This window comes from Alligator mississippiensis, chromosome 3 (genome assembly GCF_030867095.1).
Source record: "Alligator mississippiensis isolate rAllMis1 chromosome 3, rAllMis1, whole genome shotgun sequence".
NCBI lineage: Eukaryota > Metazoa > Chordata > Crocodylia > Alligatoridae > Alligator > Alligator mississippiensis.
In genome coordinates this window covers 33,042,515-33,069,369 of record NC_081826.1, presented here as the reverse complement: position 1 = coordinate 33,069,369, position 26,855 = coordinate 33,042,515, and the positions used below count along the sequence as shown (strand labels likewise).

At 41.4% G+C, this 26,855-nt stretch overlaps 1 protein-coding gene across 1 annotated transcript in view; it reads right to left on the bottom strand.

Moving 5' to 3' along the window:
- ANGPT1 (angiopoietin 1) overlaps positions 1–26,855 on the bottom strand; it is a 267,589-nt gene that overhangs the window by 9,764 nt on the left and 230,970 nt on the right. The window contains exon 8 of the mRNA XM_014611618.3: positions 1,130–1,260. Within this exon, the coding sequence (XP_014467104.1) occupies positions 1,130–1,260 (131 nt within the window). The remainder of the gene's footprint in view (positions 1–1,129; positions 1,261–26,855) is intronic.

Below are 26,855 nucleotides of genomic sequence, written 5' to 3'. Positions count from 1 at the left end.
AATCCTTTCTGGAGAAATGAGAAAGAGAGTAAGTGAGATTATATGGTCTGTTCTATGCAGGAGATGAGAAAAGTTACTGATTATTTTTGGCCTTCAAAACCTGTAAGCTATTAAAGACAGCATTTTTGCAGCTCCAGAGGTTTTGTGCAATCAGGTACATATAAAATCACAAAATATGTTACTTGGAAATGCTTTTAAGAATCTGGAATAAACACTAGACCAGGGAGAGTGTGTATAGTGCCCCGGGGTTGGGGAAACGTGAATTCTGAATCTGCTCCCCGGTTCCAGCCATGTGTAGAGACACACACAAGTGACATAAATGTTATTATAATATGTTGATGTTCCATTTTCCCTTGTGCTTTGTTACCTCTTCTCTGCTTTACTTTCCCCATTTTTTCCTCCTCTCCTTTCCCCTCTCAATGTTCTTTTGGGGCTTAATTACACACAAAAGCAATAATGCTTTAATTGTACTGGCTTTATTAAAGCAGCAAATTATGATAGTGCAAATTCAGTTTTACTGGTATTGTTCGCTCCATCACTACAAGAGTGGAAGGCAGGGCAAGTTAGCACCTTAGGGTGTCTATACACGTCTGCTCCGACATGTGCTAAAGTACACATCAGAGCAGATTCAATTAACCAAGTCTGCTGGAGCCTCTGCTTCACATGTATTCAGCATCCCTGTGCTTCAGAATGGCAGTGGGGCACTTTAACAAAGCTTATTACACTGAATACATATGATGCTGTAACACTGAATACATGTGACACTATGGGCGCTTTAATTGGAGCCACTATAATTAAAGCAGGCCCCCCACGCACCCCAGAGCACAATGTAAAGATACCCTTATAGACTAAACCACATTTCCCTGCCTTCTACCTAACTTCAGACTAACACTCACTTATAAGGGGATGGTTAGCCATACTAATCTGAAGTCAGGCTAGAAGTAGGGCAAGGTAGCACTTTAGAGACTAACTAGTTCAGAGTGGCGTAGCATAGGCAACCACTAAGAATGGAACACTCTACACATTGAGCTATTTCCTTCTTCCTCACCATAGCTTCATCATTATCTACATGGAAATACAAAGCAAAATACAGTTCATTTACTGAATGTCTTCACATAACTATGCTTACCTCCTGTTAGCATGAGGGCACATTTGCACATGCAGTTGTCATTGTCAGCATCTTTAGTACTGAATTCAGCACCATGTAAGATCAGGCTACTCTGTTTTCCAGCTGTTCCTGTATGCCCTTTTAGATACAGCCTAAAACAGTAAGAGAAAATAATCTGTGTCACCAAGAGTAACATTTAAATGATTCAGGTCTCCTTCCATGCTGGGCTTGCCTTTTATAGTGATGTACACAAGGAAAATTACTGAAACCTCAGAAATGTCTTGGGCTCTGGCTCAATTAGTTTGCTGTTTCAGATGTAAGATGAGGAAATTCAGGATATTTTAATATATCTTCACCAGGGTGAAATTCCTGTTATTGAACAAAGTAAGCATAAGTCATTTAAACTGTGAAAACGTGAGTATAGTGATAAACATGGAGGAAGTTAGCAAGAGTAAGTCCAATGAGGGAAAACTGGGTGACAGAATCTGTATTTCAATAAGTAAATTGTTAATTTTAACATGGCACAAAATATTTGTTGGGAATACTTCCCTTAGTGCTACCAATCTCCAGGGATTTTCTATAAAAATTGGAAGGATGATTCAGTGAATTAGCCTGAGACCTCTACTAGGCTTTCCCATGTGACTCCTGGATTATATCCAGGGGTAGATCCAGGGGCAGTGCATGGAGCACTTATACCCCCGCTCTTTTTGATTTCTGATACACCCAACATTTAAACCAGCTACTCAGCAGTTGCAGCAGCATTTTTACTCAGGCAATGCTGAGGGAGTCACTTGACTTCATGGCTCATTACAATCTACTGGATACCTTCTAAACTGTTCAGTCCACAGGCGTTAATGACCCCCTCTTCTTTTTAATGGCCTCAATGTTCCACCAAACAAGCCATCCTTTGTTCTGCAATTCTGCTGTCTGTTACCTGCTTCTGGTAATGAAGCTCCTATTTCACAGCCCCGCAGATTATTTTAAACCATTCCAATTAAATGATATTTGTTTTTGCTTCAATCTTAAACCGAGTAATACAGCCCTAGGCCCTCAGAATATTAGTAAACCTTCTAGTTTAGTTTTAACTGGAGAACAATACATGCGGTTTTTATATGGAATGATGCACCTAACTATCTGCATCCCCCGCTTTTCAAAATTTCCGTCACCCTCCCCAAATATTCAACAGCTTGGTGATTAGGGAACTCTCCTGTGAAATGGGACTGTAGTTTTAAATAGACTTAAGCAGAGAGAGGTTTAGAACACAGCTCTAAACCTCTCTCTGGTGCATGGTCCCACTAGGGGGAATGCCATACTGGATCTGGTATTGGCAACAGGAGATGACATGATAGGGGACCTCCAGATCGGTAGCCATTTGGGAGACAGTGATCACCTAATAATAGAATTCAACATAAGACGTTGAGTGGGTAAGGTAACTAGTAGGGTGAAAGTGCTAGACTTTAGGAAAGCTGATCTCAATGCACTCAGGCAATTAGTCAAGGACGCACTGCAGAGTAGGAGTTTTGAAGGGATGGGAGCCCAAGAAGGGTGGCTGTGCCTTAAGGAAACGATCCTTCGGGCACAAAGCAAGACGATCCCCGAGCGAGGCAAAAAAGGGAAAGGGGCCAGGAGGCTTCCATGGCTGACCAGAGAAATCCAGGGCAGCTTAAGGGCCAAAAGGGGAGCACATGGAAAGTGGAAACAGGGTGAGATCACTAAAGATGAATATACCTCCTCTGCTCGTGCTTGTAGGGACGCAGTTAGACGGGCCAAAGCTACCATGGAGCTGAGGATAGCATCCCAAGTAAAAGACAACAAGAAATTGTTTTTTAGATATATTGGGAGTAAAAGGAAGGCCCAGGGAGGAATAGGACCCCTGCTAAATGGGCAGAAACAATTGGTGACAGACAGTGGGGACAAGGCTGAACTCCTCAACGAGTTCTTTGCCTCAGTGTTCCTAAGTGAGGGGCACGACAAGTATCTCACTGGGGTTGTAGAGAGGCAGCAGCAAGGCGCCAGACTTCCATGCATAGACCCTGAGGTGGTGCAGAGTCACTTGGAAGAACTGGATGCCTTTAAATTGGCAGGCCCGGATGGGCTCCATCCAAGGGTGCTGAAGGCACTGGCCGACATCATTGCAGAGCCACTGGCGGGAATATTCGAACGCTCGTGGCGCACGGGCCAAGTCCCGGAGGACTGGAAAAGGGCTAACGTGGTCCCCATATTCAAAAAGGGGAGGAAGGAGGACCCGGGCAACTATAGGCCAGTCAGTCTCACCTCCATCCTTGGTAAAGTCTTTGAAAAAATTATCAAGGCTCACATTTGTGAGAGCCCGGCAGGGCAAATTATGCTGAGGGAAAACCAGCACAGGTTTGTGGCGGGCAGATCATGCCTGACCAATCTAGTCTCTTTCTATGACCAGGTTACGAAATGCCTGGACACAGGAGGAGGGGTGGATGTCGTATACTTAGACTTCAGGAAGGCCTTCGATACGGTATCCCACCCCATACTGGTGAACAAGTTAAGAGGCTGTGACGTGGATGACTACACAGTCCGGTGGGTGGCGAATTGGCTAGAGGGCCGCACCCAGCGAGTTGTGGTGGATGGGTCGGTCTCGACCTGCAAGGGTGTGGGCAGTGGGGTCCTGCAGGGCTCGGTCCTTGGACTGATACTCTTTAATGTCTTCATCAGTGACTTGGACGAGGGAGTGAAATGTACTCTGTCCAAGTTTGCAGATGACACAAAGCTATGGGGAGAAGTGGACACGCTGGAGGGCAGGGAACAGCTGCAGGCAGACCTGGATAGGTTGGACAAGTGGGCAGAAAACAACAGGATGCAGTTCAACAAGGAGAAATGCAAAGTGCTGCACCTAGGGAGGAAAAATGTCCAGCACACCTACAGCCTAGGGAATGACCTGCTGGGTGGCACAGAGGTGGAAAGGGATCTTGGAGTCTTAGTGGACTCCAAGATGAACATGAGCCGGCAGTGTGACGAAGCCATCAGAAAAGCCAATGGCACTTTATCGTGCATCAGCAGATGCATGACAAATAGGTCCAGGGAGGTGATACTTCCCCTCTATCAGGCGCTGGTCAGACCGCAGTTGGAGTACTGCGTGCAATTCTGGGCGCCACACTTCAAGAAGGATGCAGATAACCTGGAGAGGGTCCAGGGAAGGGAAACTCGTATGGTCAAGGGCCTGCAGACCAAGCCCTACGAGGAGAGACTAGAGAAACTGGACCTTTTCAGCCTCCGCAAGAGAAGGTTGAGAGGCGACCTTGTGGCTGCCTTTAAGTTCATCACGGGGGCACAGAAGGGAATTGGTGAGTATTTATTCACCAAGGCGCCCCCAGGGGTTACAAGAAACAATGGCCACAAGCTAGCAGAGAGCAGATTTAGATTGGACATTGGGAAGAACTTCTTCACAGTTCGAGTGGCCGAGGTCTGGAACGGGCTCCCAAGGGAGGTGGTGCTCTCCCCTACCCTGGGGGTCTTCAAGAGGAGGTTAGACGAGTATCTAGCTGGGGTCATCTAGACCCAGCACTCTTTCCTGCTTATGCAGGGGGTCGGACTCGATGATCTATTGAGGTCCCTTCCGACCCTAACATCTATGAATCTATGAATCTCTGCAACTTCTTAGGGCACTATGTAAAATATAGGTACCAGCACCACTGCTACCAGCATGTTTCAGCTGACCTCAGTGTTAGCAATGTGCTCTTGCTAACAACCAGTTGTTCTTGTTCCCCCAGGAACGTGTCTCCCTCCCTGAGTCCCTAGTGAAAATCTGGATTAGAAGGGGCCTTAGACCTAGATCCTTAGGTGTTCAGGTTGGATAATTTCTGAATATACACAGAAGCCAAAGTACAGGTAACCTGACAGTCCAAAATGGAGCTGACACCTGAATTTAGGGGCCCCCTTGAGGCTTGTGACTTGCTCTTTAAAAGTTAGATAACTTAATTCTTCCTAAATCCTGTTTAGATATCTACAGGTACATCTACACAAGGCGTTTACTGCAGAATTGCCTAATTAGCTCCCCAGTAAATAGCTCAGCATCTACATGTGCAACACTATTAGGATGGAGTAAACTAATTAACTCCACAGCAGGTTAGTACTTGTACACAAGTACTATCCTACAGCAGAGATTTTTACTCTGCAGCAATGCCTGTCTAGATGCTGATGGGGCTGGCTGGGGCATGAGGGTGCTTTAATGTGGGGGCTGCTTGTTGAACCCAGCCTCATACTCCAGTTATGGTCCTGGGCGCAGATTCAAACGTGGCACCTGGGAGCAATAAACAGCAAGATATGCATTTGAGTTTATTGCTGCACATTAATTGTATATGTAGATGCACCCTATGTGACCAAATGGAAGCTGGCTCTCAGTGACTTGAGATACCAGTCTCTTTGACCTCTCCCACAAATTCACTTCAGCATATCTGAATATACAACCTCTGCATTATAATTCTTATTGTTTACATAACTCTTTCCATCTTCAAATGGCAATGCTAGAATTATGTTCTCTTCATGCTTACATGCTTATAGAGGGAAATTTCTGAAGACCAAAGCTTGCAGCCTTGCTCACTAGTTGGGTGGGTTGAGCAAAAGATCAGGGGCTTCACGCCATGCTGGCCTAAGATAACAACACAACTACCATATGTGGCTATATAATGTTATTAAAATAGAAATGACAATATTATTAGACATGGCAGTGAAACAGCAACCAGAGAAAGCAATGAATCTATAGGTGAATTGCTAACATTCCAAGCCTGTCATGAAGAAGACAATGAACTATCAGCAGTCATCCAGAGCTGTGTTTTTTTTCAATTTTTTTTTGGCTGTAGACTTCTATGTCTACAAAATATTGCTGCTCGTACCCGCTATATCTGCTGTGTCTCTGCATGGTCATTCCTGGTATCAATACCATTACTCACTGTGTATTGACCAAACAGAAGATGCACTGCTGCCATTAACATTTAGGTACATACCCCCTTGGCAAAGCATTGCATACCCCCCAGGGATATCAGCACCACACTTTGAAAGCCACTGATTTAGAGACGTTATCATAATTATGTAATATCTAACCTTTATTTTTATCACCCAGCTAGACTAACTTTTCTAGGTGCTCAAAAAAGAAAAGATACTAAACAAAATGAAACAGCACAACTCACCATTCCAAAATGCTCACTTATTGTATAGAATGACATTTGAAAACCACTTAAGCATTTTTTCCACGAGTTATATAGCTTAGGGGGCTATAGAAACAGAACAGCTAAGGAGAGGATGCATCCTAAACATGTTTTGCTTTTCATGGTTCCTTCTGTGTGATGCATTCTAACTAACTTCAGTCCCTTTAAACTAAAATAAAGTATACTGTATGGAAAGCCTAGAGCTATATGGTGTTATTCAAACATCTGCAGAGCAATATGAAAAGTCATTTCAACTTCATTCCACAAACTGTTTCAAGTGATTAGGTCATCTCATATTCTTCACCCGAACTGTATTGCAGCCACAGCCTGTTCCTTGAGATTAACTTCTGAACCCCGGACAATGCCAAACTCAACTTCCCTTTAAAGGACTTGTATTTAGTTCTACACTTTTGGAACCAGAGTTAATAAGGATTGTGACATAAAAAATGTGCTGTTAAAAATAACCCCCTCTGGAATAAATAAAGCAAAAAGCCATATAGCAGAACAGCCTGTGTGTTTACTGTCATTAACTATCATGGAAATGCTTTCTCCTACAGTGTTTGCCTACAAAACACTTATTTATTATGCTCAGAAATAAGGGTAAATCTTGGCTGTCTGGCCAGCAGTAGTGAACTGGTGGTAGGCCTTCATCCATTTAATTGTTTGCTGCTTCTACATCTAGTAAATCTCCACTGGTTGACTGCTGAGCAGCACAGCTAATTAACCCATGGGCAGTGCTACGTGAATGCTGTGATGTTGCTTCTGTTTGGGGACTAGTGCAAGCAAAGCCAGTTTGTATGCCTCTGCTAATGCCTGGCAAAAGAACACGAAAGAAGCAGGATGTAGGACTGGGACTGGGACTAGGGAGGAGAAGGCTGTCAGATACGTTGAGAATAAGTGAGCCAGGGATCTAGCTGAAGGCAGGGTTTGGTAACAGAGCCAAAATGATTGACAAACACTCATCTAGTTGATAGCTACTGCTTCCATTCCAGCATCCACTATATTAATTACCACAGATTGATGTATTTTGTATCCAGGGTTGTACATGAGCAGCATACACTGTGAGCTGAATTCTAATATCCTTTATGCACTTAAATGATAATTTTCCAGTTGCATAAGTGAACTTTTGGCACATATGTGCAGTCTGCATTTCTATCAGTCACCTTCAAGTACACACGTAGTATTGATGCATAAAGGTACACGTATACACTGAGCATGCACTTACAAACAAGTATCTGACTATGTACGCACTCCGATGTATGCCCATGAGTCACTAAATTGTAGTTGGACAGAAAACCATGACTAGCAAGTGTTGGACAGAGGCAGGGAGGGGCCTCCCATATTTCAGTCCCAATAGCTAAGTGGTTAGGGCACTCAGGTCTGTCACCCCCCACAGAGGGTTTTAATGGGCATCATCTTGACTGCCCAGCACACTGCTTTAACCACTAGGCAACAAGTAGGACAGACTTTTTTTAGTGCTTCTCTGAAGCTTAGCCACTGTACCTGGCATTTAATAGTCACTGAATAGAATAGAATAAAATTAATGGAAAGCAGTTCAATTGGGAAGTTCATGCCCATTTGGGATCAACTGTTCAGATTAGAAGTCAATACATTCAGGTCTTCAGAAGTACATCCATCTTGCTGAGCCCCCCACACCCTCTGCCTTGTTTTCTTCCTTCTGGCTTCAGAGCTCATCCTTGCTTGGCTGAACAAGCGAGGGTTGGAGGGACAGATTCAAGAAGAGGCAATGCCTAACTTGTGACCTGTGGTTACAAGACTATCTCGGCTTTTTTTTGCCAAAGGGCTGAACCTTTGCTTGTGGGCTGCTGGTTAGAGTATGAGACCTGAAAGTAAGAGACATTCAAGTTCAAATCCTTTTTGGGGATGGTGGGGGTTGTCTTAGAACCTAGAGCACTTGTTTCTTGGTGAGTGCTCTAACTACACAGCTTTTGGGGTAAAACATGGGGGAGTATACTCCATTTCCTCATTTTTTCTGGGCCTAACGTAAATATACTTGTGTATGTAGCCACATAGCCACCTGGCCAGTGCATAACCTACTGAATGTGCTCAGTATATATTCATGAACTTATGCATTCCTATTGCAAAGGAAAAAAAATCAAAACTACATGTAAATGCTGAAGTATAACATGGGAACCTGGGAAAATGCCATTTAGGTGCACACAGCATAATCGAATTCTGTCCATAATCAAACACGCAACGTTTAGAGAGAAAGAGAGAAACAATCACCCTCACTCTACAATGTGCCTGAATCTTAACTATTTTAGTGAGCCAGTGACTCCTGGGTCTGTTTTTGTTACTTGTCACAACAAGAAGTTATACATACTTGGAGAGAAACTTGGATTCTTAATTTCAGGTTCCCCCTAAAAACAATTTTGTTGATTTGTTTAATAATTAATAAAGTGTTTCTTTATCAATGAGTGTGATATAAAACTGAAACAATCCTTATACCCTGAGGGATATAAAATGTCAACAGTTCAGTGTTAAGTTTTTAGTGTCTGCATACGTCTTTCATATATTACCAAACCTCATGGAGTCTCAAAAATAGCAACAGCTGGGTCTGACGAGCAATAACACCCTCCAGCCAAGACATCATACAACAGCTTAACAGCAGAAGATAAAATGTAAATAGTCACTTGAGGGTAAAGCTGTTGTTATAGAGGACAAGGTAAGAAGTCTGCAAAACACACAATGAAATGTAACATAGCAGGTAACCAGAGAACCTGAAGATTTTGCTTAAAACCTTTAGCATTAAGTTTTCCCACTAAAAATTCTCACTATTTCTCTGTTTTGACATTCAGAGGCCATACTGAATAATGGAATATCAAGACCTTGAAAAAGGAGAGAGGTTCATTAACACTTGTGGAGTGGAGAGAGATTAGCAACGATCAGGGAGGTAATAATGCATCATGAAGTCAATTAATTCACCCAGCACTGCCTGAATAGAAATGCCTCTAACCCTCCTGAGCAGTTGGTTTTAAAGTTTAAGTAGAGAAGGAATCAAGGGATGGGAGCAACCACAACTCCCATGGATCCGCCCCTGAAAATGTCTGTTCTTGCCAAGGGTAAAAAGGTAATGTAATGCATGGGCGTGTCAATGTGCAATCATAATATTGTATTTACACCTTTACTGTCACATTTGTTAAAGGCATACAGTAAACTGGACATCAAGCATTATATGGCTGTATCTTCCCCTTAGGACTTCAGGTTGGTGTTGTGGGGAAGCTAGATCTGGAGGAGTTACAACTCCTGGTAGGGCCACTCAAGAAAAAATTAGGGATCAGACAGAAAAAAAGCAGCCAATGGTCCTGCAAGTTGCATGTTGAACAAAAAGTGCAGAAGAGCCCAGATGTGAAAAAAGTTAAGTTACAGAAACACAGCAAGATGCCCAGCAGGAGGATACTAAAGGCAGACCTTTTATTCTTGCCCTGAGCAACATTTGATGGAAGGTGAGAGGTTGAGGTTGAGCCATATGTTTTCTTAGTCCAGCTATAGTCTGTTTTAGGTAGTCATTTTAACCTATTGATAGTGCTCAAGGCCACTGTATTTACTTAAATAGTCGTCCCGTCACCCTCCTCCCCCCACACACAACTGGCATAGGGAAAAAAGTTCATCTTATAATCACAGGCAACACAATCTCATTAAATACATTGTGGGTGCATCTATATATCCATTAAGGGCCAGCAATAAATAGTAGAGCTTATTGCGCTCCAGTTTATTGTTCCTGGGGAGCTCCCAGGTGTGCACATGCATGTGTGCCCAGACCGCAACATACTGACCTGGGTTGCAGCAGGCCTGGCTGGTGGGGGCGGGGAGGGGAGGTGCTGCTCTGACTGGGCACAAGGGTGCTTTATTATGGGGCTAGCCAACAGGCAGCCCCGGCATTGAAGCAGCCTCATACCCCAGCCATCTGGTCAGTGTCTACGTGTGTGCTACTGCGCACAAAAAAATTCTGCAGCAGGGTATTACTTGCAGTATTAAGAAACCTCACAGCAGGGTAGTACTTGTATTATTTACAAGTACTACCCTGCTGTGGAGTTTATTAATTTTGTGTGCCCTAATTGGGATGCACATGTGCATGCTGAGTTGTTTACTATGTAGTTAATTAGTCAACTGCACATAAAATTTCTCAGGTAGATGCATCCTGTCTGTCATTAACTACTGCTGAAAGCAGCATGTGCTCAGCAATGAAAACCAACTATAAAGTTTATTAAGTGCACCCAAAAATGAGCACGACTATAAAACACATAGCCCACATTGGACAAATATGCTGGTGGGAACACTACTACAAGAAGGGCTACATTAATATTCAGATGACTATGCTAACCTATTCTTGTGATGGTTCCCAAAAGCATGTCTGTCCAATGGGAGCCATGGCTTTATAGTCATGCTTAGTATTGACTACATTTGTATGTTAGCGCCCATTAAACACAGTCCCCCTCACCACCAACTCTTTTTCAAATCATGGTGAGCCACAACATTACATACAATTTATCTAGAACCCCTCTGTTGGCCCCTCTCTTAGCCTGGTGCATATGATTAGTGTGGACCCACCCTCCATAAGGTGAAGCTGGACTAGGCTGCCCTGCACCTTATCTGCATATATATTTTTGGAGTATCCCAGGACTTGTGACAAGAACACCTGGCTCCAGTCATTAGTGGGGGCTAATTAACACATGGATCCTTTGTGAGGAGTATCTGTAGTACACACACATATATTAAGCAGTACTGAGCTGTGGGGTCACCGTGGCTTGAAATGCTGTTAACTCTGGTGGGGCCTAGCCAGGAGGAAAAGCTGCAGAAAGCAAAGGGCTATAGCACTGGGAAAGGGACAAATTCAAGGCAAACTTCTAATAATTAGGCTCTATACCTGGAAAATTATAACATTTTATGTTTTCTATAAACAGAATTTATTTATTAGGAGGTCATCACATAATCAGGGTTACCTTCTTTTTGATTAAATATGGTAACTTTAAATAGTTGTTAGCTTCCAGTTCTTTTATCAGCCAACTGTTTTACCATAAATTATATGGCCTGTTATATTGTTGTATGTACACTGGAGTAGCTTTGTCATTGCTTATACAAGATGATGTTTATTCTGGATTATGAAGAAGCAGATGTATGCTTGTACTACAGCTTGTACTACAAGCTACAGCAGAGATGTCACAAAATAATCATTGTAGTACAATGTGCTGCTAAATTCAAAGATGATCTGTTTGAACTGCCACTTGAAATACTGATGTTCTATTTTGAAAAAGGACAATTACAATTATATTTGTCTGGAGAACAGAACTCAATCCCCATGCCCTAAGGAAATGTATGGGCTGGACAGCCTGAACTGTAGAAGTGTTTTTCAATGGAAAATTGGCTAAACAAAATACCTCACTGTGTAAAGTCTTTGGGTTTGGGTTTTCAGTTTTCCCTCCTACCTTTGTGGAATAATTTAATTTTTTTTGCAGGGGAAAAAAATCAGACTGATTCTACTAATCAGTGTTAATTATCTTCATGGACTTTCTGTTTCTGCAGAAATGACAGTTTTTGCCCTAATGTAGTACTAGGAAATACAAGCTAAACTACCTTATAAGGTAAGGGAACTTTGTGCATTTTCAGCTTCAGGAAATTGTAGATAAACAATACTCTAATTAGAGATGTAAGAACCAGATAAATAAACTAAGATGATAATGCCATTATTTCGATAGAACTAAGGATGGATAACTAGCTACAAAAAAAACTAAAACTGATCTGAACATTTGCCTAGAACTCAAACAAAGCCAATCCTGAAGCAATTTGGTTTAAATATACATTTTTTTTCCCTTCTGCCCCTTTACACTTTCCAGTTTTGGCTGGACACAGATATAGAAATGCCAAAAAGTATTCTCAAAGGTTTTCAACATAAAACTATGGGGAATTTCAAGAGAAACCCGTGTTTGAAAAGTTTCTGAAGTGTGGATAAGTAGCCAGACATCGTTCTTGAACTTGTGAACCTTTTGAGGTTTGCTTATTATTACTACCACCAACAGAAAAAAAAAATACTACTCATTTTGAAGAGTATTAGATTAGGCTCGTCCTCACTTGTAGGTGGCCTAATCCTACTTCAGTAAATCTGGATGAGACCCAGAGAAAAATAAATGTAGTGAGGTTTGAAGTATAATTAGACCATTCAAAGTAAGCCTATGGTTCAAAATAGTTTTACTAAATTATTTAGTTGAAACATACAAACACCTTACAACTATAGGGGTATTCAAATGACTTACACTTTAGTTTGGAGGTATTGGTTGTAGCCGTGTTGGTCTGAGGACATAGGCAGACAAAGATCTTTGGGTAAATGTGATTATCTTTTATAAGACCAACTAAATAGTTGGAAAAATTGTTCTTGTGCCTGAAATCTTGCAAAGAACAATTTTTCCAACTATTTAGTTGGTTTAGTAAACGATTTCACATTTACCCAAACAGCCTAGTCTACCTATTACACTTTACTTATATTTTCTCCTATATTAGAAGTCTATAATCTGCCTATAATTGTCAATATTTGCTAAATACCACCAAAGTTGCCCGTTCTATGTATAGAAGTCTCATAAATTACATTATGGTATATACTAGCTTTTACTGTGATGACTACTGTACAGGTATTGAGTCGAAAACTTAGGTTGTACTGCATCATGGCATTTAATAAATGATTTACTTAAATTATTGTTTCTCTGTATAATCAATGTAGAGGATTTCATTATAAAAGTTACTTGGTAAAATTTTATATAAAATTTGCTCAAATTCTTATGATTAGAAAGAAGCTGACCTGTATGACTCTTATGCAGTAGAATTTCACTATTTTAAATTTTAACTGTTTGCTGTAAGTTACATATAAAATTGCTGGAATTATTTCACTTTTAAGAAAAAGAGTTAATAGCATACTCATGTCAATAAATTAAAGACTATGTAGGTATACGCCACAAAAAGACTATCAGAAATAATTATATCCTAAGCCATGTGTGTTACATTCTGATTTTATGATTAACTATCAAATTCACGACATTCAGGCTAGGCACAGGCACTACGCTGTTTCCAGTTTAGGTGGTTGGAAACTGGTTTATACCTGTAACAAAACAGAAGTTCAGGGCACATAAAGCAGTTTCAAAATGCAGATCCTGCTCTAAGATAGACCAACTCCATGTTGTATCAGACTTACTTGAGCTAGCTTGTACCAGGCTATTTAACTTCTATGCCAGGTCTGCTCATGAATCAAGGTATGTTGCTCTCCGCTGGTATCCCAGGAGACTTTGTGGGGCCTCCTAACCCCTCCCTGCCCCTGCAGGGAGCCATGGCTTGGCTGCTGCACCCCAGAGCTCTTTGTCTGTCAGCAGCATGCAGGACAGAGGCAAGGCATTGTGAGTGGGGCTCGAGCTGCTGAGGGGAGGCGGTGGCCAGCAGAGCACCCTGCATTCCTGGCCCAGGTTGCTGGAGGACACAGAGTGCCCCCAGCCAGTGCCAAATTCCTAGCTGAAGCTGCTTCTCTGTACCTGCAGGGTATGGCTGCCTGGGAACAGGAGCCCCACTTTTGTAGATTAGTGGCTTCAGCCAGGAATTCAGTGCTGGCTCTGGGAGGGAGAACCTGTGAGCCCTTCCCAAAGCCACTGCAGTGCAGTGTCCAGAGTGTCCCTGTCTTGTCCAAAGCCCCAGGACCCTGTGCTACAGCAGCTTTGGGAAGGGCTCACAGGATCTTCTGTGCAGATGTGGGCTCCCATTCCCAGGGAGGGGCACCCCACAACTGCAAAGAAGCAGCTTCAGCCAGGAATTCAGTGCTGGCTCTGGGGTGGGGGAACTGCTGCAAACCTTTCCTGGAGCTTCTGCACTGCAGGGTCCTGGGGCTCACGAGAGGACAAGGACATTCTGTGCCCTGCTGGCTGGGAATGTGGGGTGTGCCACTGGCACCACCTCCCTGCAGCAGCTCACAAGCCCTGCTCCCTACCCTGCCTCTGTCCTGCCTGGGGTGGACCCCCATGTCCCCACCCTGGACAAAGCCCAGGGACCCCCATGCCTCCCTCCAGTGTCTACCTGGCAGATGACAGAGCAGTGGGGGGGGGGGAGGGGGGAGTGTGTGCCTGACAGCCAATCAGGGATGGCGCAGCCATTCAGCCGCGTTTGGTTACCCTCAGTAATGTGCAGCATGCTGGAAGGTGTCAGGAGTGGCCCCAGCCCTCTGGCCTCAGCCAGTGCAGGCTTCTGCCTATCTCGCCCAATCAAAGAGCAAACATGAGTTTGGTTCACTAAAGGTCTAATCTATGCAGTTTAGACAAACATGAATAGATTGGATTGATTCTGCCTTTGGCTTTTTGACTGTCTGCACCCAGCCCAAGTCTTTTATTATTTAGTGGAAACTAGTGAGTTCCTTCTGCATATCAGTCATGTATTCCCCCACACAAAGAAAGCTGTGGGAAAAGTATACAGTGAAACATATGTAATTTTTAACAACCCTCCATTATATATGTCTATTAATAATTCATAAATCTCATCCTAGAAATTTAACTTTTAAGGAATTAAATTTCTACCTGGGTAGAAAAAGACACTATAGATACTTTCAAATACTAATTCTAATAATACTATTTCCATTTACACTCTCTCAGATGCTGGTGACCCTTATTAACAAAACCAGCAAGTTATTTGTGCCAACAATTGCTATAGTTCACCCAATTTTTAGATTGGTGTTTTGCTAATTATAGTATTGGCAAATTATGCATGTAGGCTTACAGGAAGGTAGGACTGAAAGGGACCTCACAAGGTTATCTAGTCTAGGACCCTGCTCAAGGCTGGGTTGTCACTGATTAAACCTTTCTAATCAAGTGTCTGTCTAACCTGATCTGGAAAACTTCCAAGGATGGAGGTTCCACATTTTTTCTAGGTAGCCCGTTCCAGTGCTTGACCATCCTCATAGTCAGAAAGTTTCTACTAATCTCCAACGTAAATTTCCCTGCTTCAGTTTAGCTCCTAATCCAGCTTCCCATTGCTCCTAATCCTGTCCCTTATAGCCACAGAGTAAAGCCCATCTTCATCATTTGCTCACAAAAACCAGTGTATACTAAAACAACTTTATTGAGGTGGCAAAATCAACACTCAACTGTTAAGACAATGTCCAAATTAAGATTGTCTGTGCAACCTTTGACCTGTTTGTGCATATCATGTTATGACACAATTTTTATTATGTGATTGCATAAGAATGTTTCCATAGGATCCCCTTCCTCATTCAGTGCGCAGGGTGAACAGTGTTCATTTAATGACAGCTACACAGGATTTTGTTTTATCCTCATGGGTTAATGTGTAGCTACATGTTTTATTTCCTGCAGACAACTCAAACTCTGCTCTAAAGACAGAATTATTAATTTCCTCATGGGCTTTTCTCTGGTGCTTATCACTATAATAGCTGTGTGATTCACAGATAATAATCATCATTCATTACATCTCTATGAGACAAGAGGGTAGGATTATCCTCATTTTAGACTGTTTTGGGTGCCCAGTTTGAGTCAATTAGAAGCTTATTTTTCAGAGTACTTAGAGTTTTAGAAATTTATATATTGAAAGCATAGCTACCACTGACTTAAATTGTCTCCAGCAGCTGTGCATTTTGGGAAATCAGAGCTAAGGCTATCAGACTGAAAGTCAAGAAAATGAGAAATATAACGTGCAATCACCTGTGAAAAGTTTGGTTAAGTGATAAGTTCTTGCATATGACACAAAAATCCAATGCAAAGGCAAGAAGAGACTCCAGTAAGTCAGGTTTATATTCCTTAATCTTGAAACAATCCTTTCTTTCCCTGAAAACCCCTGCCTCACTCACTGCACAACTTCTTACCCCTACAAACTGGCAAATCTACTTTACTGCACAATCCTTATTCATATCTAAAGCAGGTTTCTAATATGGAGGAAAAGGAGGCAAGGATCCATTTAGAAAAATAGCAGGGGAGCATATAATTAAGTACTGTCTCATAAAGCAAACTATATCTGTATAGATAACTAAGCAAACTTGTGTTTCCTAACTCTTGAGTAGAATAGTATTCTTCAAAAGTATAATAATATTCTTTTAATGTAGTTTGTGGTGTGTCATTTTCTCATTTTTTTAAATTCTACCATGTGACATCATATTGACATCTACATAGCTCATTGGCAGGGTTAAATGTTTTAGATCACCTAGAAAGACCTTTTGATAAAGTAACTGATGACAATTTTAGATGTGGGTTGGCTGGAAGTGGAGCTCACCCATGTTAGTGGATTTCATAGATACTTGCCCAGCAAATGAATGATGAAACCGAAATCTTGGGTTTCCATTCCAGGTGCTGGAGTAGAGCATGTAGTACATAAAGACTTCTAAATCTGTTCCTCCCAAGCTTGGCTTCTTCTGCCCTATGCATGTTCATGTCCCAGCCCTGTCTTTCCCCAACCTTGTCCCAGTATAATTTACCATTCCTCAGTCTTCTCATACCAACTCCAGTCTCCTTACCCAACCATTCCACCATTCCTACTCTCCCATCCTAGACTGACAGTTTAATCTACAATTATTCCTCTCTTCCAGGGTTTTCTCCCCTTCTATGCCCACTCCAAGTTTCCTTTCCCAGCCAGTTCCCTTTCCCAACTTGTGTCTGATATGCTTCTCTTCTCAGCTCCCCAATCCTAGTCTTTCTCTCTCTAGATTCCTCAAGGTTCCTCAGGTTGCACAGACAACCTCTTCCTGGTTCTTTGCCCCGGTCTCTGCATTTCCCTGGTTCCTTGCTGCAGTTGTTTGCCCACCCAATCTTGTTTTTTTCATATATCACAGCTACTTTTTAGATCTGTCCCTTCATCCGTCCTCCTCACCTACTAGCACCTAGTCTCTCTTTTCTTGTGCCCCACCACAGCACCTCAGTCCCCCACCCCAGCACCTTATGTAATTTTTACTCCAAATCATCTTCAGGCTTCATTGCATTTCTCTCAGCTCCTGGTCTCCATTCTTTATCCTCCAGTTCTTTGTCTCAGCCTCCCCACCTTCCTGCAGGCTCACACTGCCTACTTTATCTCTCCTTTCCAGCTTTGCCTTCCTCACAATCCCAGTCATCTTCCTTGGTTCACAGCCTCTGTGCCCACCCAGTTTCACCGTACTCTAGTAGGGAGCAAGTCACTCCTGTCACACTAGAAAATGAGAAGAGATTGAACACACTATGCCATTGTAGCTAGTGTATGCGCAATCTAGTCACCACCAGAAAGTATACTCAATGAGAAGAGAATTTCTGGAGACTTCAACTGTCAAAATTGAAGAAAACTCACTCCATTGAACAAGTGCAAATGGAGATTTTTCAAAGGCTAGTAACTTGGTCAGATTTTGGAGGATTGTTGCAGGGTTGGCAAAAACATACCTCCCTAGTACGAAGGCCATTCCCAACAAATTTCAAATCTCTAGTTCAAAGTTGCAATAATTTTTTTAATAGGGGTAATATATTGTACTTTTCCCTAGCTATGTTTTTCAAAAAGAACCATTTAATCTGATGTTTTTCTAAAATAATTCAGCCAGGGCAACCATCTAGCATAGAAAATTTCAGCCCAAATAGCTATAGTTTAGAAAAAGTATAAGCAACTGAAAACATGGCCTTAAAATCTAAATTTTCAGATCACTTTAATAATACTCAGCAATATTAGGTCTATCTTTAACCAAGCCAGTTATGAATATGGAGATATTGTGAAGTAAATTCTGAAATGTTTTTGGTCAAAATTTTTTAATGGAAATGATTTTGCCATGCTCTATAATTGGTTAAAATGGAGGCATGTGGGGGTTATTAATGTGTAATATTTTTTATTAAATACATATCAGTGGAAACTAAAAGACAATTTTTTGCATCAAAATCCTATCTATGCTGTGTATCTTATTTCACAGCCTGTACAAATATAAAAATCAAACCATGTTCAGACTATTGTAAAACTGTAGTGCACATTCCTATGAAAATGAACACAGGATCATCTTTGAATATGTATAGGATTGCAATATTGGGTTTTGTATCTTGAATGAAAGTTAAGTTGGATCAGAAGAAATGCTGATGTTGATCTCAATGAGTTTTGTGTCAGGCCTAAAATGTACAATATTTAAGTGTCTTCAAAGACATAAATATACCCTCAACTAAAGCTAAAAATCTGTAGATGGTGCTGGTTCTCCTCACCTGGATGCAGAAGTCAAAGTTTTATTCCTTAACAGTTGCTATAAATCGTTCATACAACGCAGCAGAAACATTCATGCTGCCTGCCAACAAATCATTGTTCCCTTTTTTGTGGTGATTTTCTACTATGGCAACTGACATGCAGTTTAATTGATTCTGGCTCCTTAATATTAGACTAGTTCTGTGAAGTTACATGATCATGATAAGATCTCAGCTCACAAATCAAACTGCAAGATACCTAATCCTCAGGCAGGCTTGCCTACAGAAAAAAAGAAGCACAGGATTGTATTGTGGTATCAGCAAGTTATCGAGTTTGTCATTACAGCCAGTTGTGAGAAGGCTGGAGCAGAGAAAAAAGGGCAAAATAGGAGGGAGATATCTCTTTTTGCAATACCAAAAGTCTGGACAAAATAAAACTTGGCAATTTCTATACATTCTGGACATGCCAGGACAAATTTCCTGTAACGGGTTGAGTTTATGTCAATGTCTTTGCCAAGTGAAAGAAAAACACTCATTCTGAAAAGGCATCTTTTTTTCACAAGTATAAACAAGTTCAAAGCAGTGCAGAATTAGGCCTATGGACCTCAAAGGATGTGCACCGCCCACAAGATCATCCCCTAAATGGAAGCCTAAGATTCTTCTTAGTTTCCCTAAATGCATAAGTAAATAGATGTCATCTATAATCACAATTAGGAGATTTAAATAGAACATGCACAGGTTATACAGATCGAATAAGCATTTCCTGAAATTTCTATTGACAAAATAGCAAAATGAAAATACATCAAAGCTACATTATGTTTTTTTTTCACAAACAGGCAAGAATGTGCTTCAGAGGTAGAGTTCGCAAGGATGCACCTGCTCCTTGCATGGCTACCTGGTCTCCACTTTGGTGGGGAGTGGGGGCAGCCACGCTTTGCCCCCATCCTGACCATGCTCTGAGGGGCAGTGTGCTGCACCCACTTGGTAAATCCTGGATCTTCTCATGATGTCTCACCTATGTTAACTATTATTGAGAGAAATTAATCGTTACTGACATAATTGGAAATGGCCAAAAATTAAGGTTCATTAATCTCCTTTGAACTGTTTATACTACAACATTCTTCCACTCTAATAGTGTAATTGTATTTTACAGTTATGTTCCTTTGGGCATTTGCAGATTCTGTTTCTGAAATGTATCCAGTGCTAATGGCCTAATGACCCTTTCAAATCACACTAGAACACTGCTATACTGTAGCTGGAATGAAATGAGTTTGCAGCTGCCAACAGACTAAGATTTAAAGAAATAACTTAATGAATAACACATTAAAATAAATATTTTGGGTTCTACATGAGATTTTCAAGATTTATGATGGGCTTCATGTTGAGAGATGTGTACTTCCCGCTGAAAAAACCCCAAAGGAAAACATAGAGCCATTTTTTGGAATATTGTTTCCTAAGGAATATTTTCATTGGAGTTTTTAGTCAGACACTAAACACTGGACCTGCACAATCTTGATTTAGAAGCCCCTTTACATGTATGCTTGTCTAATGAGCTTGTTTCTGATTGTCATGCAACTCATGGCAACTATACACATTATAAAAGGATGTTAAACAATTGCTTCACTGATCTGGTAGAAAAGTCAATTGTTTCCAAATGAGGAAGCTGCTGAAATGTAAGGTTATGTTCAGGACAATATAACGATGTCATGATCTCATTCTGATCATGATTTTGATTTTTTTTTTTTTTTTGGAGTAAGCATAATGTATGTGTGCGTGAGAGAGAGAGAGAGAGAAAGCACTTCTGTGGCTTTGATTCAATAATGTGCTTGGGGAACATTTCTAAAATTAACATTACTGATGTGGGGCCTAAATCCATGCTATTTCACACCAAAAAGAAAGAAAGAAAACAACCAAAAAACAAAACAAAACACCAACCCCCCCCCCCAAAACCCTCCAAACAAACAAACAACAAAAGGTAAAACACTGAAAAGAAAACTTCTCAGCCTTAGTCATCGTATTCACATCCCAGTCACATAAGTGGATGCTACAGTAAAATCTCTGTTATCTGGTACTTCAGCAACTGGAATACTCTATTAACTGGAGTTTCTGGCTGGCTGCAGGATGGTGGGGGAGGGGAGGGAGGGCAGGGGAAAGCACACAGGTGGCGACCACTGCCACCACCCACTACCCCACACTACCGCTGGTCCATGTGTAGCTTCCCCCTCCCCCCCCAGCTCCACTAGCTGGGCACGGAGGGAGAGGGCAGGGGAAAGCTCACACGCAACAGCTGTTGCCACCCTGCATGCGGCCACCACCACCCACTCCACGTTATCTGAAAACCCTGCTGGGTTATTTCAGATAACTTGAGTTTTTATATAACTGGTAATCCCCTTACCCCCAGGATGCTGGATAACAGATTTTACTGTAATTGTATGATTAAAGGGTACAAGAATAAAGCCATATGAGAACAAGGAAGGGTAGAGTGAAGAGCATTGAACACCCCTACATGTTGTCCCCAAAACATTTATTGTCAGGGGGAGAGGGAGGAAGGGCAGTTTTAGCTTTTAGATCAGGGGTCGCCAACCTGTGGCACAAGTGACACAAGCAGCCTGTGTGTGTGTTACATGGCAGATTGCGGAAGGGACAGGCAGCACAGTAGCAGATAGGGCAGGAAGCAGAAAGCAAAGCAGCAAATTGGGTAAGGATCACAGTGGAGGAAGCAGAAAGCAGAGCAGCAGATCTGGAAGGGAGAACAGGGCCTGCAGCAGAAAGCAGAGTAGCTGATCAGGCAGGGGAAAGGGTTTGGAGTGGCACTTGGGGAGGGTGCAGGGCTAATTTGTGGCATGCCTGCTGAAAAGGTTGCCCCCCACTGCTCTAGACAGTCATTATTGGCTTAATCCTTTGAGGTATCAAATACTTCCTCTTGGCATTTGTTTTTGTTATTCTATGGATGAAATGCTTTAATTCCATTGGCAAGTGTCTACAATAAGGTAGCAATAATTGTAAAAACAACAGAAATAAACAGGGAGTGCATGTGCCTGAAAGCTTGCAGAGAAAGACAATTTTTTTGTAATTTCTTAGTTGGTCCAATAAAAGGTATCATCTCTGAACCAAGAGTTCTAGAGTTTTGCATTTGAGATAAACAGAGCTTCTCTCTAAATTGTTTTGAGTCACTTGAAAAATAAATATTAGCCTCACTGTTTGCTTGGTTCTCTAAATACAAAATGTAGTTAAAAATGCCAAAATGAGTTATGTGACACTAAGACCTCTCTAGAAAAATACAAACAGACTGTTAAACTATTTCAACTCCCTTGGCATCATTTGTAGCTGATAAACAGTTGCATGTGAGTGAAAAGTTCATGGACTGTCAACCATTTATGGTCCAAGCTCTTTGTTGGTGCCACACTGACCAAGCTCACAGCATTCAGCTTGAGCTTTGCATGCTATTTTTTCCCTAAAAACCCAGGTCATGACCTTGTAAAAGCTATGACTCAGAACCATGGCTTCTTCAGTTTATCAGGATAGGTACAAAAGGTTTATTTTACTGCTACTACAAAATAAGTGTGAAATCATGTTAATTAGTAAAGAAATTGTGTGTGTGTGTGTGTGTGTGTGTCTATGTGTGTGTGTACAGCTAAGAACACATACACACACACACATATATATATATTTGGCTGTGGTACTGTACTGCTAGCCTTGTTTCAGTTACTTTAACAGTCAAAAGTGTAGAACTAAACAATTGGCTCTACTAAAGGAGACGGTGACCCCAAACATTGTTTTTTCTCATTTGTAGGTAAGTTTTAAATAGTATGTAATGTCTCCTTTTCATTATTGGTTTCTTTAGTGAAGATGGGTTATTTTAATCCAGCAAACAAATGGACAAAAAAATCCCCACTGAATTATCCTCTAATTTAATGCTGATGCTCTGGTTCTCTAGGGTGTTATCTGCATGTTTATGTGAACTGGGAGCTCCATTGGACAGGATGCATGCCTCTTTTCTGTGTTGTAAATCAGCCATGCTGCTGCTGTGAAACAAATAATGAATAATGACACTTCACATTATTGTTCTTTCAGCAAGAAATCCACCAATCTCAAGTAAGTTTACATTTAGTAACTAAGAGATCATTTCCCTGAGCTCTCTGTAAACAATTATGGTTCTGAATAGAGCTGGAATGATCTGTTTCCCAAATGCTGAATAACCCTCACTAACCTTGATAGCTTACTGGCTTATACCAGAACTGAGTTCACATTGCACTTCTAGTGGGACCTTGAAATATGTTTCATAGGACCTACAGGTGTTTTCAGAATCAGGCCTTACATGCAGAGGCCAATAGAGCTGTTGACAGCATAAGGAAATGCTTAGAGCTGTTTGTTACAAGGATTTGATAATGAGATACAGAACTCTTAACTACTAAAATATTACATTAAATGAAAGAGGCCTTGCTATATTTCTAGTATCTATCCTTTCCAGGAGAGAAAGCTGCTGTTATCTGGGTAATTTCAAGTTGAAGAAGGGAAAATATTTAGGGGATGATGAAATACAGGAAAGCTTCAGAAAAGCTTCCAAAAACTTTTTGCTTTTTTCTGCAATTTTTTTGTCACTGATGTTAATTAGATTCCTTATAATTTTGTCAGCCCTAAGTACTTCACTTTTTTTTTTGTGAAAGCACGCTCACCGATCTGAAGATGATAAAATATTATTTGTCTAAGAAAAGACTAGAGACAAGTCACATTCCTTGCATCTAAATTTCAACTTTTCCTTGCTTGAAATATGAAGGTGTTCCTTTTTGGGGTCTTGACTTAGCTTGTTTCAGTACCTAGCTGAAACCTTTACATATGTGCCTTAATTAATTCTCTAGAAAATATGTCTCCCAATACTCATAGGTGAAACTACTTAGACTCTCTTTGGTCCATTATACAGCTGAGAAACCTGCACCAAGAAAATTCCTATCTATTCAGGTCCAAGCATATATCCTGGAGTTTAGGGGAGATCTGTTTTTCATTTTACATTTGAAGTTTGAATCAAGCTCTTATAGTCATGGTAATGGCAACTCCCTTGAGACTAGAATTTCTTCAATGAGCTGAAACTCAAAGAATCCTAGAAAAAGTGGAAACTTGGTCATAGTACTAGGGGAGAATATTACTTGGGCATGCAAGGAGAAAATTAGGAAGGCCAAGGCACGATCTGAGATGCAACTAGCAAGGGACATAAAAAGCAATGAAAAGTATGTCAAAAGTAAGAGGAAGACCAAAGAACCATAGGTCCCTTATAGAATACAGAAATTATGCATAGTGCAGAGAAGGCCTTTTTTACTTAGGTTTTAACAAAGAGGGGCTGTTATCAGATGAGTGCAGTTGGCAGTAAAAACAGGGAAGGAGATAAATAGTTTAGAGTAATGGCAGAACAGGTTAGGGATTACTGGAAGAAGCTAGATGATTTCAAGGAGGGCCAGATGGGATGCACCCCAGGGTACTGAAGGTACTGGTCGAGGTAATTTCAGGGTCATTAGTCCTCTCTGAGAATGTGTGCAGGCTGGATGAGGTCTCAGATGATTGAAAAAGCATAAATATAGATCTCATATGCACAGTCTCCATTCTTGCTGGGAAAAGGACTTGTTTACTACATGCATCCCAATTTTGGAGAGGTTGATTTCTGGGGAACAGGTGAATGTTGTATGTGAGAAAATAGGGATTTTACATGTTTGCAAATTCTGTCCTTTAGGAATATATTAATAATCTACAGTAAGCAAGCACACACCATTTCTCAGACAGATAAAATTTATATAATTTCAAACAGTGCACTCTGTAAGCAAAAGACAATTAAATGGAATGCACACACATCTAGACTTACAGGATTTTTAACTGTATACATCTGAATGAACCATACCTAGCAACACCGAAGCAATCTGCTTTTGTAAAATACATGTTAAAATGATACAAAAGGAATTCTTGATTGATGACTGAGAAGAGTTTTAGGATAGTTTAAAGTGAGTTGCTTAGTTTACTATGCTGTAAGGACCTGGTTCGGTTATGAGCTTTATGAACTAAAGTGAAAATTGAGCAGAGTTTAGGCACCTCAGAGCAACACTATATTCCTTAAAGCCTTTCCCTCCCCTTTCTCCCCCCACCCCACTTGTGCTTAGCTGGTACCTAACTCTGGAGGTACCTAAATTCCACCCACATTCTTTATAAAAAGAGCCCCAGGTTCCTGAAAATTTTGTGTCTGCATGTGTGTGGAAATGACTCAGTTTTGGCAAGCCTGAGCAGCTCAATATTTAGCTAATTATTAAATCCAACTAAGATATAAAAATTAAGGGCCAGATCCAATTCCCCATGTTAGACTTCTATTTAGCAGCTGTTATGCACCTAAGGGTATGGATAGGCACTCAATTATAATGCTGAGAATTTGAGGGGAATGTGAAACAGCATGAAAACATGGTGAGAAGGGGGGTGTTCCAGCCCCCCCCCACCCAAAGCCACCTCAAAGGCACGCTATCCCTGCCCCCAGAGTTGGTCACTGCTAGTGTGCTTTCTACCCTTCCATGGAAGGAGGAAAGAAAAAAGGATACCATGGGGTGTGAGGTCCTAGAGACTCCCTTTTACTGCATGAAATTTACAGGCATTACATGCAATGCTAGAAAACTTAGCACTAGAAAATGTGTCGCCCATCTTTTACCAAACAGCCCAGTAGATACCCATCAGTCTACCAGTCGAGTGGGAGACTGAGGTTCTAGGCCCTCATTAGCTTGAGGCACATTGAACCTATATTTCCCACTTTCCATAAAAGGGCTCAACTATCAGGCTAAGGATTACCCAAAAGTAATGGCTTCCTCCAGCCCTCCTGCTGAAAGTGGGTTTCTGGGTAGGCTAGAGTGCAAGAGAGTCCTGGGGCTGGGTGGAGATGCATTAAGAAGGAGCATGACATGGCAGCCTCATGAGGTGTGGACAGAAGCCTTGAGCAAGGACAGCATGGTTCTGTTGTTCAAGGAGCTCACGTGAGAAAAGGAAATCTTAAGTTTTGTTTCCTGCTCTAGTACATCATTTGGACTTTATCTAGACACTGTTTCATGTCAAATGGAAGCAGGGACCAAAACTCATGTCTTTCTCTCAGGTGGTTAGTAGTATCACTACCTTAAACTGATCCTTTATTAGGTTAAAAGACAGAACATTGGATCCTACCTTCAGGAGAGAGATCTGGTAGATTTCTGCTGGGCAGAGGCACCTCCCTGCAATCCTGAGGTATGGTGATATTTTAGGCTTGCCCAATGTTTTCTGTTGGCTATAAAGAGCTCCCATTCACTGTGCTGACTGTACTGAAGCATGTTCTGCGGTGCTCATCTCTTCCCATGCATTCTACAGCAAGCCTAGGCATTTATCAGGATTCTGGATTCTTCTCTAGGGAGACCACATACCTACATTTTAGGTATTGATCTAGCCCTGGAGTGCCTACATTTGATATATGAACACACAGTTTAAAGTCACTAATTAAATAGAAAAGTTAAAGTCCAGTAAATGGCTGGGTACCAGTTTCATTTCTTCCCTTAAGCAATTAATAAGTTGAAATGGAGAGTTTACTTCATTGCAGGTAAACCTGATGGTCAAATTAGATAATTTTAGTCATACCCATAAATTTTCCTTTTCATAAAAACAGAATCCAGGAGCCAGAGAGGAGTGCATGCTGACTGTGTCCCATAGTGACAGTTCTGCTAGACTGGGAACACAGATTTCTCACTAGATATGAGGATTAACTGGCCAACAACCCCAAGGGGAAGCTTCCAAAGTTTCCATTAACAGACCAGTATCAATCATGACTGAAGGTCTGTGCCAATTGCCCACCATATGCTGGCTGATTGTTCTGCTGTTACAGGACTGCAGATGCACGGGTCAGAACAGAACAATTTGATTTTAACTCATGAGAACCCAATTTGGAAATTATATTGAAAATTAACCAACAATTTAGAGAAAAATTAGAAGCAAAGAGAAGGCCAGTACAGAGAAGTTAAAAAGTAAAAGGCAAATTGAAGGCCTTAATGACCAAAGGAAATATCTTCATAATCAGCTTATAGTGGTGGGTAAAGGAGCATGCGGAAAGAACCAGATCACTGCTTTAAAAAACTTGTCAAGAAATATTCTGGGACAGCTTACTTGGTGACTTTGAACTAATCCAGTAATGGAAGGTTGCTACAGATCTGATTGGGACACTGCATCACTGGAGCAAAGCGCACATCCAAAAAGTGCAGTGGATCTAGCCCTGTTTTCCTGTCGGTGATGGAGCTGAAGGAAGAGCAGCAGAGCTTGCTGCTATTAGTTTACATGTTCTGGTACTCTTACTGCCTGAGGAAAAGTCTAATAAAGAACTGCTATTGCTTGGATATTTAGTTTTTTCAAACCAGGGTCTTTTTGACA